This window comes from Lytechinus pictus, chromosome 17 (genome assembly GCF_037042905.1).
Source record: "Lytechinus pictus isolate F3 Inbred chromosome 17, Lp3.0, whole genome shotgun sequence".
Lineage (NCBI taxonomy): Eukaryota > Metazoa > Echinodermata > Echinoidea > Temnopleuroida > Toxopneustidae > Lytechinus > Lytechinus pictus.
Window position 1 is genome coordinate 26,800,079 of NC_087261.1, and position 18,377 is coordinate 26,818,455.

General features: G+C 36.3%; 1 protein-coding gene across 1 annotated transcript; it reads left to right on the plus strand.

Moving 5' to 3' along the window:
• The first annotated feature begins 8,258 nt into the window (after positions 1 to 8,258).
• Positions 8,259 to 17,663, plus strand: LOC129280765 (heparan sulfate glucosamine 3-O-sulfotransferase 1-like). The gene is made up of 2 exons (XM_054916771.2): positions 8,259 to 8,928; positions 11,809 to 17,663. Exon 2 carries the CDS (start codon positions 11,851 to 11,853, stop codon positions 12,880 to 12,882), a length of 1,032 nt encoding a protein of 343 aa, XP_054772746.1. The 5' UTR covers positions 8,259 to 8,928; positions 11,809 to 11,850; the 3' UTR covers positions 12,883 to 17,663.
• Positions 17,664 to 18,377: the final 714 nt, after the last annotated feature.

Genomic DNA, 18,377 nt, shown 5'->3' on the forward strand with positions numbered 1-18,377 from the left:
TGGTTTCAACTGGAACCAATTGAAACCAGTTGCCTCCAATTGGATTCAATTGGTTTTAATAGGGAAATTGGAACAACTGGAACCAATTGACAACAATTGCCAACTGGTTCCAGTTGCCCAATTGGTTTTAACTGGAACCAATTGGCAACTGGTTTTCAATTGGAACCAATTGGTTTTTAACTGGAACCAATTGGCAACTGGTTTTCAATTGGAACCAGTTGTTCCAATTTCCCTATTGAAACCAGTTGGCCAACTGGTTTCAATTGGTTTTGCCCTAATTGGTTTTAACTGGATTTTGGTCCTGGGTAATCAGTCAGCTCTGTCGACGTGCAACTATCGATTTGAGAATAATAAATGAGCATTTAAATTAGCGCGCGGCCTTGCGGTGCAATTTGCACTTGATTTTGTTTTGTGCGCATGCAATACGCACTCACTATACCGTGCGCGAACGCTTGACACGCCTTTGCAATAGTCTTTAATTCTAGACTTCTTTATAAAGAAAGGGTCGATGGTCGATCGCCCCCCAAAATAAGGAATGGCGTAATGAGCCAAAACATTTGGAGGGGGCTAGGTATGGCGTATCGCGCATTTTTTTAATGCGAATGGGTGAAGCGAGCGAGCAAAATTTCGACATTTTTATTACAAAATTCCAATTATGTGATCAATTTTGACATTGTATCGAAAAAATATTTTTTTTTTCTTGGTCGTGATTTTTTTTTTTTTTTTGGGGGGGGGGGGAAGCGTCCCAAGCCCCTCCCCTTCCCATCTGTAGGCCCATGCCACTGATCTAATGAGAAATAAATGAAATGAATTGAATGAAACTGAAGAGGAGCAAAAATACCAAAATATTCATGGTTATTTTCACTTTTCCACCCAGAAACCTTTTTCGTCATCCATCATTGCAGATAATGAAACGACATACTGGACATACTAGCTTAGTTAATCATTACCGTTCGAATATACCTTGAGTATTACATCAATAGGATTTCGTTGATTTAACCCCCATTCTTTAAACTAACACAACTTAACAGACACTTATCAATATCAAGTTCTTACGATCAGCGGCGTAACAGGGGTCGGTGGCCAGGGGGGGCAAGAGCCAAACATTTCCCGGTCATATCATTGAACAGGCAATGGCGTCATAAGGCAAAAATTTTGAGGGGGCGATATGGCGTATCGGGAAAATGTATATATATATAAGCGAGCGAGCGAAGCGAGCGAGCAAAATTTTTTTGACATCTTTATTGCAAAAAATCCAATTTTGTGATAGATTTTGACATAATGTTAAAAAGATGATATCATATATTCACCCTCCTCTCTTTCCTTTTTTCTCTCTTTTTTTGTACGCCACGGTGAACAGGATTTTTGTTATGAACTTATGATTGTGAGCATCAGGGCGAAGCTCTATATGCTTGAGGGGGCCGAGTATGGCGCTTTTGGCAAGAAGTAGCTTGATATAGGTCCCGAGCGAGCGAAGCGAGCGAGATAAAAAATCACCTTTTCATGAGAATCTAACATGAAGATAGATTTTAACGTGATATTCAGAAAAATATAATACACTTTCCTTTCTTTCCTCATTTTGTTTGTTTGGTTGTAGAACTTTTGGGGGCCATGGTCCAAACTCATCCATATAACAGTGCTTTATGGGTAGGGTCCAGGGCAGAGCCCCGGAACCTCTTGATATCAAAGCCATTTTAAACCTTACAGATGGCCACTTATTTTAATCAAATTGCGTGTATATTTATATTGCTTTAACACAACACATAAATTCAATGCAGTTGTGTATCGTAATCATCCAAATATTGTGAGGGGCACACCATAGCAAATGTGGGAAAATTTGTAAAAAGTCGCCAGCGAGCGAAGCGAGCCAGAAAAAATGGCCTGTTAAAATGAAATTCTAATTATGTGATAGATTTTTACATCATTATAGCAAATATCATGTCATATTTTTTTTTTCATTCATCTCATTTCGCTGCCTCCTTTATTTTCTTTTATTTCCCCTTGGCTGTGGAACCACCCCCCGGTACGCCAGTGCTTCAACGTAAAGCTTAATGCAGGAAAGGTCCATATAGGGGCCCGTTATAGTACCCATTGGAGGTTACAGATGAAGAGCCCCCACTGCACGGGGTCTTGACTCTTGGACAGAGCCTTTGGAGATTTAGCAAGTTTATGATAGACTTTCATACGACATTATGCTATATACCATCCATTTTTCTTCCCGCTCGTTATCTCAATCCTCGGCAGTCCGGTAGTGTACGTTATCTTGTCCCTATTCTTTATTTTCCAATTTAGATTTTGGCTAATTCCATTCTGCCTTTATTTCCCGCTTTTGTTTGCCTTTTTGTCATCTTTAATTTATTTCCCTGTCTTACTAATCATGCTAATGTATTTGTATATCGGGGCGAATTGTTCTTTGTCACTTGTTCTTTTTCCTTCCTTTTCCCGTTATCTTTCCGTTTTCCCTTTTTTATGTTTTTCTTAGTTTTCTTTTCCCTTTTCCTTTCCCTTTCCCCTTTTTTCTTTCCTTTCCCTTTCCCTTTCTTCCCCCCTTTTTTTTCTTTTTCCCGTTTTTTTTGTATTTTCCCGGTGAGCTCCGCCAGGGGGGGCAGCTTGCCCCCCCTGCCCCCCCCCCGCCTGTTACGCCACTGCTTACGATCTCTACTACCACCCAATCATTTATTATAGGCATTATTTTTCATTTTCAGGGGGAAAATTTGCAAGAAATGGGGATGCGGTCGCGGAACGGAATCCGTGGGCGCACGCTTCAATGTTTGCCAATCGTCCCAAACTGGCCCCATGCACAACATTATTCATTCATTCATTTTTTCTTTCTTTCTTTCATTCATTCATTCATCAATTCATTCATTCATTTCATGCATTTTCCACATGTCAATCAAAACACAAAACAGTAGTCATTCTTGATTACAATGTATAGTTGAAAGGAATTATACCCAGTTGTTGTGTGTCCGGACAGGTTGTGTGTCCGGACGATCAATTTTAGAAAGTCATTTGGAAAAAATTACAAGCGAAGTTTCATCAAATTTTAGTACAAAATTTTAGAAAATATTATAGAGAACAAAATAGAAGATGAATACAACTATTGAATTCATATTTTTAGTGTAATCTTAAGACAAAAAAGAAGGCTTCAAAAATATAAAGTGTCCGGACACCCGATCCCCCATCCTACAATATTGAGCGAACGTGAAAATATATTTCAAACGTTCTTTCTGAACTCTGACAAAAAAAGCCAAATTGATGTGATTATGGGGATTATTGAATTTATTATCGGAACTCCCTTCAAAACTTTAATAAGGGATTTTGAATAATGAGTTTTATTCATTATTTTGAAACCTATTAATATATCATCTGCAGGATCTGGGTGCAACTTTAATTTACCCTCCTGCTTCCAGATATAGCCGATATGCTACATGGACTAACTTTTTTGTTTTCTATAAGCGTTGAATTTTCTTTTTCATCTGCTGCATATCGCATGGGGACAATTAATACGCGGATTTTTTTCAGTAGGGGGGGCGCCGCCACCTCCCCCCCCCCCCCATCCCCCCGCTTCCGAGGTGAGTGGATCGATCTCACAATATGAAACGATATGAGGGAATTGATACTCGTTGGCTCTAGCTAAAGCTGAATGGAGAGAAAACGGAGTAAAAACTGTACTCCCACATTAAATTTTCATCTCATTTACCACGTTTATATGAAGAGTTTAGTTGCAAAAGGGGTTAGGTCCACTTTGGACCATTCCGAGAAAAACCATGTTTTTATTCTCACCTATTGCAATACTCTTATGAGAAACTAAATTGTCATGATGTACTGCCCTATCATGTGAACATTTTTTTGGTTTGGTTTGGTTTTATTTACCGCGTATAAAAATCACAATAAAATACATTTCACAAGATATTATATTAAATATAAATATATAAACATGCACATAAAAATATACGGATGGATCACTCTATTCAGAGCCATTGATATAATGGCTCTGTACTTCCTAGAGGTCCAGTAAACATAAAATTGGGTATAAAAGAAATCTACCTGTCTTCAATTTTTTTCTATATTTTTTTCAAAAATTATCATTGTAGACCTAACCCCTTTTGCAAGTAAACTGAAATGAATCCAATCTCTTTTGATTTAAAAAAGTGAGCTTTCTTTGCCACTTTCATTCGCGTTTTCATTTGAATTTCAAATTGTCTTTGGTATCATCAGAGTGACTAAAATTGAGAGGTTTAGAGACAGAAAACAATAATTTATTTAAGAAAAATGGACCTAACCCCCTTTGAAAAATGAGTTCTTCAGAAGAGTTTAGTTGCAAAAGGGGTTAGGTCCACTCCAAGAAAATCATTTTGTTAATTCTCCCATATTGCAATATTCTAAACTGAATTTTCATGATACCCTACCATCATGAGAACATGGAATTTGGTATGAGAGAAATATACATGTCTTCATATTTTTAAAATAATCTTTTCCAAAAGAATTCTGTGTGGACCTAACCCCTTTTGCAACTAAACTGAAATGGACCTAACCCCTTGTGAAAAAAGTGATTTTTCTTTGCCATTTTAGTTCACTTTTTATGGGAATTTCAACTTTTCTTTGGTATCATCCTATAGAGCTACTAAAAATCTATACATTAAGACATAAATATCAAATTTGATGAAAAATTGACCTAACCCCTTTTGAAAGTGAGCTTTTCATATATAGACCTACGCCCTATAAAAATTGACAACTCAAATTTATATACAAGAAAAAAAAAGCACCCAGGAGACTTTCGTTCATGTGTCGATAGCTGGCGCCATTCACGGATCTGTGCACAAGCAAAATAACCTTCCTTTACTTGAAAATAATTTTTTATCCATTTTTTTTCTTGTTCAATTATGTGCAAAAAGAGATTATTTCCATTTTGTTCAGGGGAAGAATCATCTTTTACAAAGTCTGTTTTTATTTGTCAATTGATATGATTTTTTTCTGCTGTCACATTGTTATGGAAGAGAGATTGGGCAGTTAACTTCATTTGTAATTTGTAATCTCATTGATATTGATATATTTCTTTGTTTCGTATACATGTACAAAATAATAATAATAATAATAGCCAATTTTTATAAAGCGCTTTTCCCTGAATGGCTCAAAGCGCATTACAGCATATTATTACCCCGGTCATTGGATTCATTTCAATCCCGCACGAAAAGTGCACAATTTCCACTCCCTGGGGAGCATTCCTGGCATTCATCGCAGCCTCATTATGATTTATATGAATTGTGATTGTAAACTTATGATTTGAAAGAGGAAGAAAATAGAATATTATTTTTAAAAAAGATACGATCCGGCCTGTGAACGTGAAGACTGACTGACACAGACTCTTCAGATCCGTGATATTTTTAGTGCTGCCCTATCCACACCCAAGTTATTTGCCGATTCGAGTGAATGGATAACGCCCGGGGGAGCTATAGGGGGCAGTCAAATATATTGCTGTACACACGCGTGACAAAAACTCGTTAAGGGTATCAAAAACACCGATTTTCAAGAAAAAGGGTGGTTTTGAAAGACTGGTCAATGGTCAATCGCGGTGTCAAACGTATTTAGGGTATGTTTTTCCCTCATAGCTTTTTTTTTAGACTAGCCGAACGTGTTTAGGGTATGTTTTTTCCCCCAAGCTTTCCCCCCGAGGTCATATTTTGGCTACAACTTGTTTAGGGACCAAAATGTGTAAATAAACTAAGCCCGCGAAAAACTTGTTTAGGGGATTATTTTGCACACAGAGAAAAACTCGTTTAGGGGGTGTTTGGAAATTCCTTGGTCACTCGTGTGTAAGCAATATATTTGACTGCCCCCCCCCCCACATGAACCTACTGATCTGTCAGGTCAATTCAATTCTTTATTCCATTTCCATTCAAAACATAATACAAAGTAATATAAAGTAATACAAATCAAGTACAATAATTATTTTACAGAAGGGCATTCTTACTTCGTAAAAAAAAACAAAAAACAGTATAATATTGAGCATAAATGGAAATGAGGGGGGTCCAATAAAAAGCCAAGCTTGTAAAGTGTGGACCCCCCTTGGAAATGAAGAAAATATAGTCGACTTATTCATTTATGCGTACATGATATTACAGGAAAGAAAAAAGAGAAGGAACAAAAGGAATCATATATTGATGCAAACATACTTACTGCACAAATGCAAAGCTTTTCACACAAAGAGGTCTTCGTTGTGAAAGTATGTTGCGCAAGACAGAAGAAAAAGCAGAAAGAGAGAGGGGATGACAAGACATAGAAGACAAGACAAAACAAGAGACAGGACAGTACAAGACAAGATAATAACATAAGTAAATTTTTTGAAAAGGAGGAAAACTCAGAATGGGGAAGGGCTCCAGTGTGGACACGCCCCTTATTTAATTTAATGGGGGAAGCTCACCCTGACAAAAAGCTTATTGTAAAAATAAAAGAAAATAATACAGAATATTGCCGAAGGTTTGAGAAAAATCCATCAAAGAATAAAAAAGTTATTAAAAATTTAACTATTTAGTTTTTGACGTCATATACGAGCAGCTTTCCTACATATCGTATGGTAAAAAAAAAATATCGAGTAAATGTATACTACTGAAAATGTCAAATGGTTAGCCTATTTTGGTAACAAGTTATCTTTTATCCATGAAAAGTTAAAGATGGCCGTCGATCATAATTGCAAATTTTAAATGGTCTGCACAATTCACGAGAATTACAAGGATTTAAAATAAATCCATTATACGGCTATGAATATAGTGGCCATTTGATGTTGGGATTTAAGATTAATCAATAAAGACTTAAATGCTAAAAAATTGATTTAAAAATAAATTTTGATTAAGATTTATACATCAGTTAAATCTTTAAGGATTTATTTTAGATCATATATCGACTGGTCAGTGACCAGTTGATATATGATCTAAAATAAATCCGTAAAGTAGTCACTATTCACAGCCGTGATGGATTTATTTGAAATCCCTGTCTTTTTATATAGAATGTAGACACTTACAGGTTATGAAAGGTGAACATTTTTTCTGACCGGAAACCTATTTCCGACTAATAATAATAATTATACAATACTACTACTACTACTACTACAATCATCATCATCTTATAGCAGACAATTTTTAAAACGCTATACATTCTGGTGATGCAGTGTTTCAAAGATCTAAGAAAAGAAAATGATGATGATGATGATGATTAAAAAAAATATAAGGGATAAAGATTTAAGGAGAAAGAAAAATAAGGAGAAGAAGAAATGAGAAGAATAAGAAGTAGTAGAAGTCTAGAAGAAGAAGAAGTAGTAGTAGTAGAAGAAGAAGAAGAAGAAGTAGTAGTAGTAGAAGAAGAAGAAGAAGTAGTAGTAGTAGAAGAAGAAGAAGAAGTAGTAGTATAGTAGAAGAAGAAGAAGAAGAAGAAGTATAGTAGTAGTAGAAGAAGAAGAAGAAGAAGTAGTAGTAGTAAGGTAGAAGAAGAAGAAGAAGTAGTAGTAGTAGAAGAAGAAGAAGTAGTCGTAGTAGAAGAAGAAGAAGAAGTAGTAGTAGTAGAAGAAGAAGAAGAAGAAGAAGAAGTAGTAGTAGTAGAAGAAGAAGAAGAAGTAGTAGTAGTAGAAGAAGAAGAAGAAGTAGTAGTATAGTAGAAGAAGAAGAAGAAGAAGAAGAAGAAGAAATAGTAGTAGAAGAAGAAGAAGAAGTAGTAGTAGTAGAAGAAGAAGAAGAAGAAGAAGTAGTAGTAGAAGAAGAAGAAGAAGATCATCAGGGGCGGATCCAGGATTTTCCAAAGGGGGGGGGGGGATTTTTTTGGAAGAAAATTTTGACAAGCCAAAAAAAAAAGGTTTTCAACCACAAATTTAGGATCATTTCGTACCAGAAAAAAATTGACAAGCAAAAAAAAAAGGTCGATCTATTTCAAAAGAGGGGGCACAGCTCGTTTTGAATGGCATTTTTATATTACAAATTTTAATTTTGCTTCTCAAAGGGGGGGGGGGGGCACGTGCCCCTTGTGCCCACCCTGGATCTCCGCGCGCCTAGCTGTGATCATCATCATCGTCATCATCCCTTCATCATCATCATTATCATCACCATCATCAGAAAAAGAAGAATTAAGTATAATGGATTGGATAAGTATTGGAGATGTGAACCTGTGAAGTATATAGGTCCTATATAGTTTGATGCTGACCCACCAGGACATGATCCGGCCAACGAGGAGACAGAATTTGGAGCTGGATATCTTAAATGCCATCGGCCATCGGGCGTTGCAAGAAAATATTTGCGATCAATTGCAAATATTCTGTTGCAAATTTACAACTGATAGATCAACATTAGCTGTAGCAAATCAGATTAAACTTCTTTTTTCAAGGAACAAATTAGCAATCATCACTAATTTTCAATTAACTAGCTGCAAGACATAATAATATTATGATTGATTTAGGGACCAAAAATTGACTTGCAGTTCTTGCAACACCCAATTAAACTGCGTTCAGAAGCATCCATAGGTATCCATAGGTAAGTATAATAATAAGACAATGATGATGATAAAGGAGAGCTCATTATAGATTTACAAAGATCGAACGGTCAATTTTTACCGTCACTCGATTGGGCATTAAATCATATTTTATCCATTCAATTCGCGGTCACTCGATGTAAATTTCATCTCTTTGTGCCACGGCTTTGGGAACCATGGACAGCAATAATGAAGAGAAACCAAAGTCGTGCTACATTCGTAGTAAAAATACATCTTTCTATTGAGGCTACAAAGGAGTTAGATGTCGTTGATACGTATAATACACGTCGAAAGCTGTTTAGTATTAAGATGCGGATCGGAATGGCTGACCGAAGATAAGGAATCATTTTCACTCCAAAGCTTAATTTTTGCTTGTCTTACATGAGATCTTCTCCATATCACCGTAGTGTGATAATGGTAAGTAATTTACAGTTTTCCGAAAGTGTATTTTAATGAATTAATGAATAAAATCCATAACAAAGCCTAGTTTTAATACTAACTTTAATGACAATGTGAATTTCCTACCGCGCCCGTGGTGTGCCGTGTCGCGGCGAAGCTCCGGGGAGGGGGAGCGTTTCAGCAACAGCGGTGAGCCCAAAAAGCCCGGCGCATATTTTGTAAAACTATGTAGGCCTAGGCTACCGGTATGTATGGCCTGGGCACTCATGCAATGAACAAGGTTATGATATAACCTTGTTCTCTGTTATATCTCCATGTGTGGCAAAATAAGGGTGGCAATGTTTGGCTTATTTTCTCTTTGTCTTTGGCACGAATGCTTGATTTTTTTACACTGTCACTGACAGTTTCCATTACAATACAAATATTCTTCATAGACATAGGCCTAAGTATCATACAACTTGGCTCTCGACTTAAGTAAATTTGATTCTTTGAATTATTTTTTTTCAATTAAAAATAGATTCGTTGATTAATTCGTTGGCATTGCAATGATCCGAATTTCAAAGAAATTGTAATAACATAAAAATCTCGGTTCCAAATATATCTATTGCAATTTCGTACCGGCCGACATGACATGCCGACTTGCCGACTTAAGTTCAAGGCAAGCAAATTGAGGGAATGTGCCAAAGCCTTTTTTTAGGACTTATCATCATAAAACTGGAAACGATCCAAGGCAACAATAACATAAAGCAACCAAGCTAATTCCACGACATCTAAAGAATTTGAGCTACATGGAACTACTGGTTGGCAAATTGGCAACGGAGTTGTGTGGATGTCTTTGCTGAAGGCTATGTGTATAGAGGGCGACAATATCATGAGCAGTGCCAGCTTAGATTTAAAAAATACTTGCGTCGGCCGGTAAATATCATGTATCGTAAAATACTTTCATCAGCCGATAAATATTATAAATTGTATGATATTTATCGGTCAATGCAAATGTTTTACGATTCATGATATTTATCGGCCGATGCAAGTATTTTTTTTTGTTAAGTCTTAGTTTTTATAAAAAGTAAAATAGGGGGGGGGGGTGAATGAGAAAGATAATAACTGCCTGTGCAGATGCGTACACAATACTGTTGAACTTTATGCAGAGAATCTAATGTAGTACAGCTGCTGTTACCCCAAAGTACAATACAATATGAAAGATTTGGTAACATTAAAGCAATATACAAAGTGGTTAATAGATAAATAGATAAATCTAATAGATAAAGGGAGATGAAATCTTAACCTGTACATAATACCTAAAGCATTTGGAAACTTTAGACAAAATACATCCCAGCTTTAAGTACTATAGATGTATATAAACTCCCAAAAAAATAGCCACATCTACTTTATCAATAACTACAGAATTAAAACTTTAATGAAATATTTGACAAAGATATATCAAAAGCCTTAGTATGGAAAATATGTGTTTTGATAAACCATATTTTTTTTGCAATTTTAGGGGAAGGGACAAATGGAAGTCTTGTCCTTTATGGTAACAAAGGCAACAGATCATGACCAAAGCATACATTCACTCTACAGTGAGTAAACTTACTATCGGACACAGACTCACTCCTTACCCTTTCTTGTAAACGTCTCAAATCGTTGAAGTCGGTTCGCAGTACCCCACATGTATTATTCACTGCTGAATCCAAAATGGGGATAGCGAACGCAAATTAATTGCGCACGAGTTGTGCGCAATTCGCGGTGAATCTAGTCACGCTAGTCTTGTCGATAATCGCTTGTGTTTTGCCATTTAGCGATATCGATAACGTTTCTCTCGTTGATAATACCCGCTATTATGTAGGGACACAGAGATTTCTGCGATTTCACAGAAATGGCCTTTTGAAAGTAGAATTTCTAACGGAAAATCACAGAAAACATAATATTATTCCTCAAACTGCACAGAACAGCAACAGAAATTACTCCAAAATCTCAACACAATATGAATACTTACTAGCCACAAAACATGATCTCACCCGAACTTCGATAATCACAACAATCCAAACATCGTGACTGCTCTCCACTCCATTTCGATTGAATCGAAAACATCACAAGCGCAAAGCTCAATTTTAGCGAAGTACCAACTAACGTAAGCGTAGAAGGCAGCACACAGCCGTGTGTTGCTGCCCTCTACGTTCAAAGATGTACAGCATGATATCAAAATGGCAAATAGGCGAAAGACGTTGACTGCTCAGAACGATATCCAAAAAATTATCGATAAAACTTCATCCAACCCTAAAATAATGCTAAGAACGTGAAAGGTGAGGATGTATTTATGCTATGTTGTATGTAATCATATACATCCGATGAATGCAGATTTTAAAAACTTGGTACAGTATACAAATTTTGACCAATGCGAGTATGTGACATCGCTATAATGGATAAAATATGCGTATTGATTAATGTTCTTTTGTCGATAGTAAGATATTTTTAGCGCAATATCGACAGAGAATTTTCTTAAAGATAACAGCCCTTTTCTGAACCCTGTGAAACTTTGCTTAATTAATTTTTTTCAACTAAAAACTATGGACATTCATGTATTGTCCAAACTATAGACGTAGAACTTCAACTTAGACTCCGAGTGGGTATTGAATTTGATAAGCTGATGGTAAACTTATTTTGAAATTGTGCATCTGTTAACAAGTCTTTATGAAGTAAGATCTTGATTTTGTTATCTCCTCTAAAAGTATTATTTCTTGTGAGTGCATTTAAAAAAAAAAGAAACACTGAGAGCTGAAGAGAGTGTTTAGTAATTTCATACATTGGCTTCTGTATTCCTGTGTAGGAATAAGAGTTGTATCGGTCTACAATTATATCCTCTTACATGTATTTTTTCTTTCTCAATTCTTTATACAGGCATTTCGGATCATGTCGCATTTGTAACGGACTGACATCAAGATGATTTGTGACATAATGAAGATTTTGAACCACCATGTGCTGTCCAACCGACGGGTCTTGGCTGCAGCGCTGGTGATATCGGCCTTCCTACTCCTACTATCCACGGACCAGATCTCGGACAAGGAGAAGATGAGAAAACTCTTGTGCACCCTCTACGGGGACGAGCAGAAAGTTAGCTACGAAAACAACGGCAACGATTTACAGGCGAGTGTGGATAGGATCAATGATGAAATCTCATTGCTCTCCGCTGAACACACTGGTTCATTTGAACAGAGGCTACCTCAGGCGATCGTGATGGGCGTGCGAAAGTGCGGCACGAGGGCGCTCATCGAGATGCTGAGGATGCATCCGAGCATCGCCGCTGCGAAGCCAGAACTTCATTTCTTCGATGACTATTACGAAAAAGGTCTGACTTGGTATAGGAAGCAGATGCCTTTTTCCTATGCAGATCAAATCACCATGGAGAAGACTCCAGCGTACTTTATCACCAGCGAAGCGCCTGATAGAATTTACCGCATGAATAGCTCCATTAAATTATTAGCCATTGTGCGTGATCCAACAATAAGGACTATATCGGATTACACGCAGATCTCGAGTCACACGGCAAATAAGAATCGCAATTTTCCTCGATTCGAAGACAAGGTACTTCTCAATGGTGAGATCGACACCAGCTATCAAGCTGTACAGACCAGTATGTACGCCAATTATGTGAAGAATTGGTACGCTTACTTCCCCACTACGCAGATCATGTTTGTGGATGGCGCAAAGCTGATAGTCGACCCGCTTTCGGAGATGAAGCGGGTGGAGCAGTTCCTCGGTCTTCATGACTATTTCAATGAGAAAGTGTTTGTGTACAATGAAACAAAGGGATTCTATTGTTTGAAAAAGAAGAAGTTAAGATGTTTGGGGAGTTCAAAGGGGCAGCCTCATCCGGAAGTGGATCCCAAAGTACTTCGCAAGCTTCAGGATTTCTTCCGCCCGTTCAATGAAAAGTTCTTTGACCTTGTCGGCAGAAGGTTTGATTGGGAATGAAGCAAAGACTTGTCTTGTATCAGTTCAGGTATAAACATGAGGTTGTTTTTAACTTAAATGTTCTTGCATGAAGGCTTTACTAACACCATTGAGGCGTTGGTAAAATAATATTAAAGATTTAATATACATGTATAACCCAAGTAAAAAAGCGCATCTCATCTGCGGCAGCAATGCTCATTTCTGCCAGTAATTCCGGCCCTACGCGTAGTGCACCTGCATTTATAAAGCATATATGCAATGTGTTGAATCATATTTTCATAGTGACAAGCGACGTCACCTTTTCCTGACCCGTGCAACGGTACAATTTGGACGGTGCGTGTGCAACTGTTTGATTGTTTGACATTCTGCCTCCCATTTCCTAGCGTACAACAAGTTAAATCGTCGTTATACAATAAGCAGAATTCAATAAAGGGGAACATTGTAGGGCTATGACCTACATGTAGCTTTATTATCTAGAATTGTACAGACTTACAGCATATAGGCCTACATATTGCCCCACATAAATTTACATGTATATGTAATGCATGTTTACAATTATGCACAGGCATTGCATGGATAATGTACAATTGTTCACATGTACATACAGATTTATGTATAAAGTGCATGTATTGACCTACAGCTTTGAGGGCATTGTATAGAATTGGATGTGCTGTAATAAAGATCATCTAGAGTTGTACATGTACATGTAGACCTGTACTGAATGTATTGTAAATATACGGTACATGTACAATGTAAAATATGCCGACATGTACATACACTGTACATTTACACATGTGGCCAGGAAAACTTAGGCCATCAGGGAATGTACAGCACATGTTGACCTACATGTATGAACTAAAATGCAAACAGTTTGCATACATGTGCTTCTCGTATTTTCTAGCCTGTGAAATTTTACATTTAACCCATAGAAGTACATGTTCACCTACAGTACATGTATACAGCTTTTGTAAGGTAAAAAATTAAATCTCCTTTTGCTCTTTAAATTTGCAACCTTTATTGATTTTCTATTCATTTTCATACTTTGAAGAAATAGAAAACCCAGTATGGATCTACATGTCGCATGAGTCAAATGAAATGATTAAAGAATGAATAACTGAAAGGATGCTAATTTTAATTGCTAGCGTTCAGGATAATGAGACATTTTACATATGTACATGTACCTTGATCTACATCCATGGGCTTTTAAAAATTAATCTCCTTTTGCTCCTAAAACTGCCAACACTCATTATTTTTCTATTCATGTTCATACTTTGAAAAAAATAGAATGAGTAAAAAAAAATTACTGATTAAATAATGAATAACTGAAAAGTTGCCAATTTGCTGTCATTCAGAATAATGAAAAAACCATACATTGGACCTGGCTTCGCTAGTGAAGCTGAGCAAACCCTTCACTCGAGTTTAAGAAGGGTCTGAATGTGCAGCCTACGCATGCCTTGTGTACTGAAGGCCCTCAAACAGCAAGTTTTGTATGTGCTAGTCTCAGCATGGAGATCAGACACACTTGCTGATCAAAGGTTGAATCAGGGTCTGTGCCTGCAGACTATTGACACCCCCATAGCCCATACATGTAGAAGTACTGAGGACTGTTGGAACACGTCCCTGGTCAGACACTAGTCTGCTGGGCAAACCCTTCACTCGAGTTAAGGGTCTGAATGTGCAGCCTACTCATGCCTTGTGTACTGAAGGCTCTCTCTGTATTGGAACAGCAAGTTTTGTATGTGCTAGTCTTTGCGTGGAGGCACACTTATTGATCAAAGTTCCAATCAGGGTCTGTGCCTGCAGACTAGTCAGACACTGCTTGGACTATCTTTTGTGTGTCTGCATACATGCATGTATAGAACCTTACATTGCCAGCTCACTTTGTATAGGGCTCCATGAATACAGGAAATCTTTTGTGTTTACACAACCTTGCTACATTTTCCAACCATTTGGTAGTAGGCCTATACATTATAGGCTTACCCGTAGCCTTTAAAGAGGAAATCCACCTTTAACACAATTTGGTTTTATTTCAATGAAAGCAGAAAGATGGGAGAAAAAGTGGTAAATGAAGGTTTGATGAAAATTAATCAAAGAAAACTTTCATGGATTTTAAAGAGTTTTTTTTTTGTACAGCAGCTGCCTGATAGATGCTATCCAACATAGATTCCAGAACTACATGTATGCACATTTTATTATCATCCACAATTAATGAAAATACAGTGTGTTTTTTCTCATCAAAATGTGTGTATGAATTTTTTTTTTATTATTAGTGAAATGTACTAGAAATAATAAAACCCTTTCAATTTTCTGAGAAACTATGAATTTCATGTACATGTAGGTTGAAATATCTCCTACATACATGTACATGTACCACTTACTGTACGTGTCAGATCTCCCCAGTCGCAACTTAAAACTTTAGAAGCCTACAACATGTAGATAAATATGTTTCTCTTTGTGGATGTTTCTCTTGTTTTTATTAAATTTTTAATCTAATACATGTATTTCATTTAAGCCAAACTGATACCAGGGTTATTGTTCCTTTAAATCTATTCTCCTGACCTGTTTGTATTGTATGAAGGTTATGTGACTTTTCTCCAGAGTTTTCTTTTTTTTTTCTAAAAAAAAATCTAGCTTAACAAAACCATAGAAGTGTTATGTAGAGCATACATGTATCATGGAGACTGCCAATAATATTAAAGGGGAAGTTGATCCAGAAGGAAAGTTTGTTGGAAAAAAATACTACAGAACAAAGTGTTGAAAAAATATTGATGAAGGTTTGAGCAAAATCCAAAGATAGTTGTAGTTTTTGATTTGTGACGTTATATTCGAGCAATATGCATAATTTTCAAGTGATCAGTTTACATGTATTATGACTTTTTTTTTTTTTTTAGGAGTGTCGATTTTGTCTGTCTATATATCGATTCATGTACAATAAAAAAAAAAATCATTTTTAATTGATTGAGTAAATGACATTTCATTATTTTTTTATGCGGGGAAGCTGCTCCCATACGTGTATGACATCAAAAATAATAATGAATTTTCCTCAAACCTTTACCAATATTGTTTTTCAGCTGTTTTTACAATAAAAATTTTGTCAGGATGAACGTCCCCTTTAAAAAAAAATCTATTTGGTTTATTCAGGAAGCCCGCTTAAACCTTGCAGGGATGAGCGTAATTGGCTGGTACTGAGGGCAAATTTGTAGAAAATGTTTAAACATGTTTTCTCGAAACATAGACGTACATGTATTACAATAGGTCCCTGCTCAAAATCACTGGTTTTGTGCTTTAAATTTTTTTTTTTACATGACTCTGAAGTCAGATCTTGATCCTGAAGATGGCACATTCATTTAAAAATAGTATAGATGTAGAGACTGTTGATGCAAAGTGAATGTGCAAGTGGCCTTTAGTGAAAATGTCCTATAATCTTGGACAGTACATGTATTTATTATTACTTACGATTTTTTCCGTTGTTCCAGTGTACATGTAGGCCTAGTTGAGGGGTCAATTCTGTTTTACATGTATTTCTAGACATAGGCGGCGGAAGCGGGGGGGACGTGTCCCCCCTAAATTTTAGGTGGGGGGACGAACCCCTCCTAAATATTTTGTTGATTACCTTTTTTTTTTTTTTTTTTTTTTGCTTGTCAATTTTTTTTTCTGCGTCCCCCCTAAAATTTTTGGTTGATAACCTTTTTTTTTTTTTTGCTGGTCAAAATTTTTTTGTGGTCCCCCCTAAAATTTTGGCTTCCGCCGCCAATGTTTCTAGATCCACCCTGACATGTATTACATGTAGAAAGATAAAGGTAATTTAATAGAATCATGTACTGGAGCTCCATGTACTTCTGGCATGATTTGAGTTAAAAAAAAAAGAAACTGTTCAATTTTAAGGGTGGATTGACAATCCCTTTTAATACAATACGTGTGTGTACTTTATATGATGTTCATCCTTAAAAATTATGTTCTTTGTTTGTATAGTGTACATGCATGTTTGTAAAGCTTTCAATGGCCTGTAATATACTGTATATTGCTCCATTTTTCTTCTATTTATTAATCCTGTGATATTGTGTACGTGCATCTTTATGTAAGTGAACTTCTACAATATGTACATGTAGTACATGGAGGTAAACAATTTGATTGACATGTATTTTCTACATCTACAGAAGAAACATGAACACTAATGTGGTCTACGTGTAAAAAAACCCATGTGATTTAGTTTGTTTGTAATCATGAAATCAGTAAAACTTACGAATTAAACACTGTTATGCTGTGCATGTACATGTACTTTCAGGGGTCATGAGAGAAACATTTTGAAATAATGTCAGTATTTATTGATAGTGGGTTCATCAAGAGGTACATGTAGTCATGTACATGTACACTTCTGAACATTGATTCTTTGTTGCATTCTTAACATGTGGTCGCCTTATGGCTTGTCAATGGTGATCTAACATTACCGGTGGAGTAAACTATACACATGTACATTTACATTGTACAGTATGTTTTTTATGCCAAATTTCTAGGGCCCCATTGCATAAAAGTTACCATTATGGCAATGGTATTTTCATGGAATCCTTTTAATTGGCTGAGGAGTATTACAGTAACCATGGTAGTTACCATTAGAGAGCAAAGTTACCATACATGTAATAGTAACTATTGTGCAATGGGGCTCAAGTAGTATCATGAAGCGTACAATGTGAATGTGTAAGGAGAACACTTTGTATGCTCTGTTTTTATTAACACTTCTGAGAAAATTTGGACGTTTTGTAAACTAGCTCTTGTATCACAGAATAAAATCATGTGAATTACTATTTGAATTGGTTTGATTTAATTGATTGGTAAGGATTTTAAAGGGGTACTCCGGGCTGAAAATATTTATATCTTAATAAATAGAGTAAAATTCACAGAGCGAAATGCCGAAAATTTCATCAATATCTGATGACAAAATAGCGAAGTTATGGCATTTTGTAGATTTGCATTTATCCGTTGAAACAGTTCTAGGCATATCTTCATGAATATTCAATGAGCAAACTGATGATTTTGTTATATGAAATTAGGTTTATTCAATTTTTTTCCTTCAAGAACCAAAAATATTGGACTAATAACTGATTATTAAGTGCATTAGATATTCATTGCTGCAACCTATTATTATAAAGGAGACATGTCATAAATACACATGTATGAAAAAAAAAAACAATTATGATTACATATTTGAAAGAAAAAGGAAAGTGGGGGTGTGACATCATCAGCCCATCTACAATGTAATGAATATTCATGATGACGTGCATATAACTGTTTTCGCTATTTGTCATCAGATATTGATGAAATTTGCAGCATTTTGCTCTGTGAATTTTACTCTATTTATAGTATTTGGATATGAATATATTCAGCCTGGAGTACCCCTATAAACGAGTAAGTTATGAGAGAGAGATAGAGAGGGAGAGAGGGGGGGGGGTGGGGTGGAGAGGAAAGGATATATTGGTGTATGTGTGTGTGAGAGAGAGGGAGAGAGTGAGTTAGAGTGA

Excerpts from the sequence above, each read along its gene's own strand:
- LOC129280765 (XM_054916771.2), top strand. The coding sequence starts at position 11,851 with ATGATTTGTGACATAATGAAGATTTTGAACCACCATGTGCTGTCCAAC.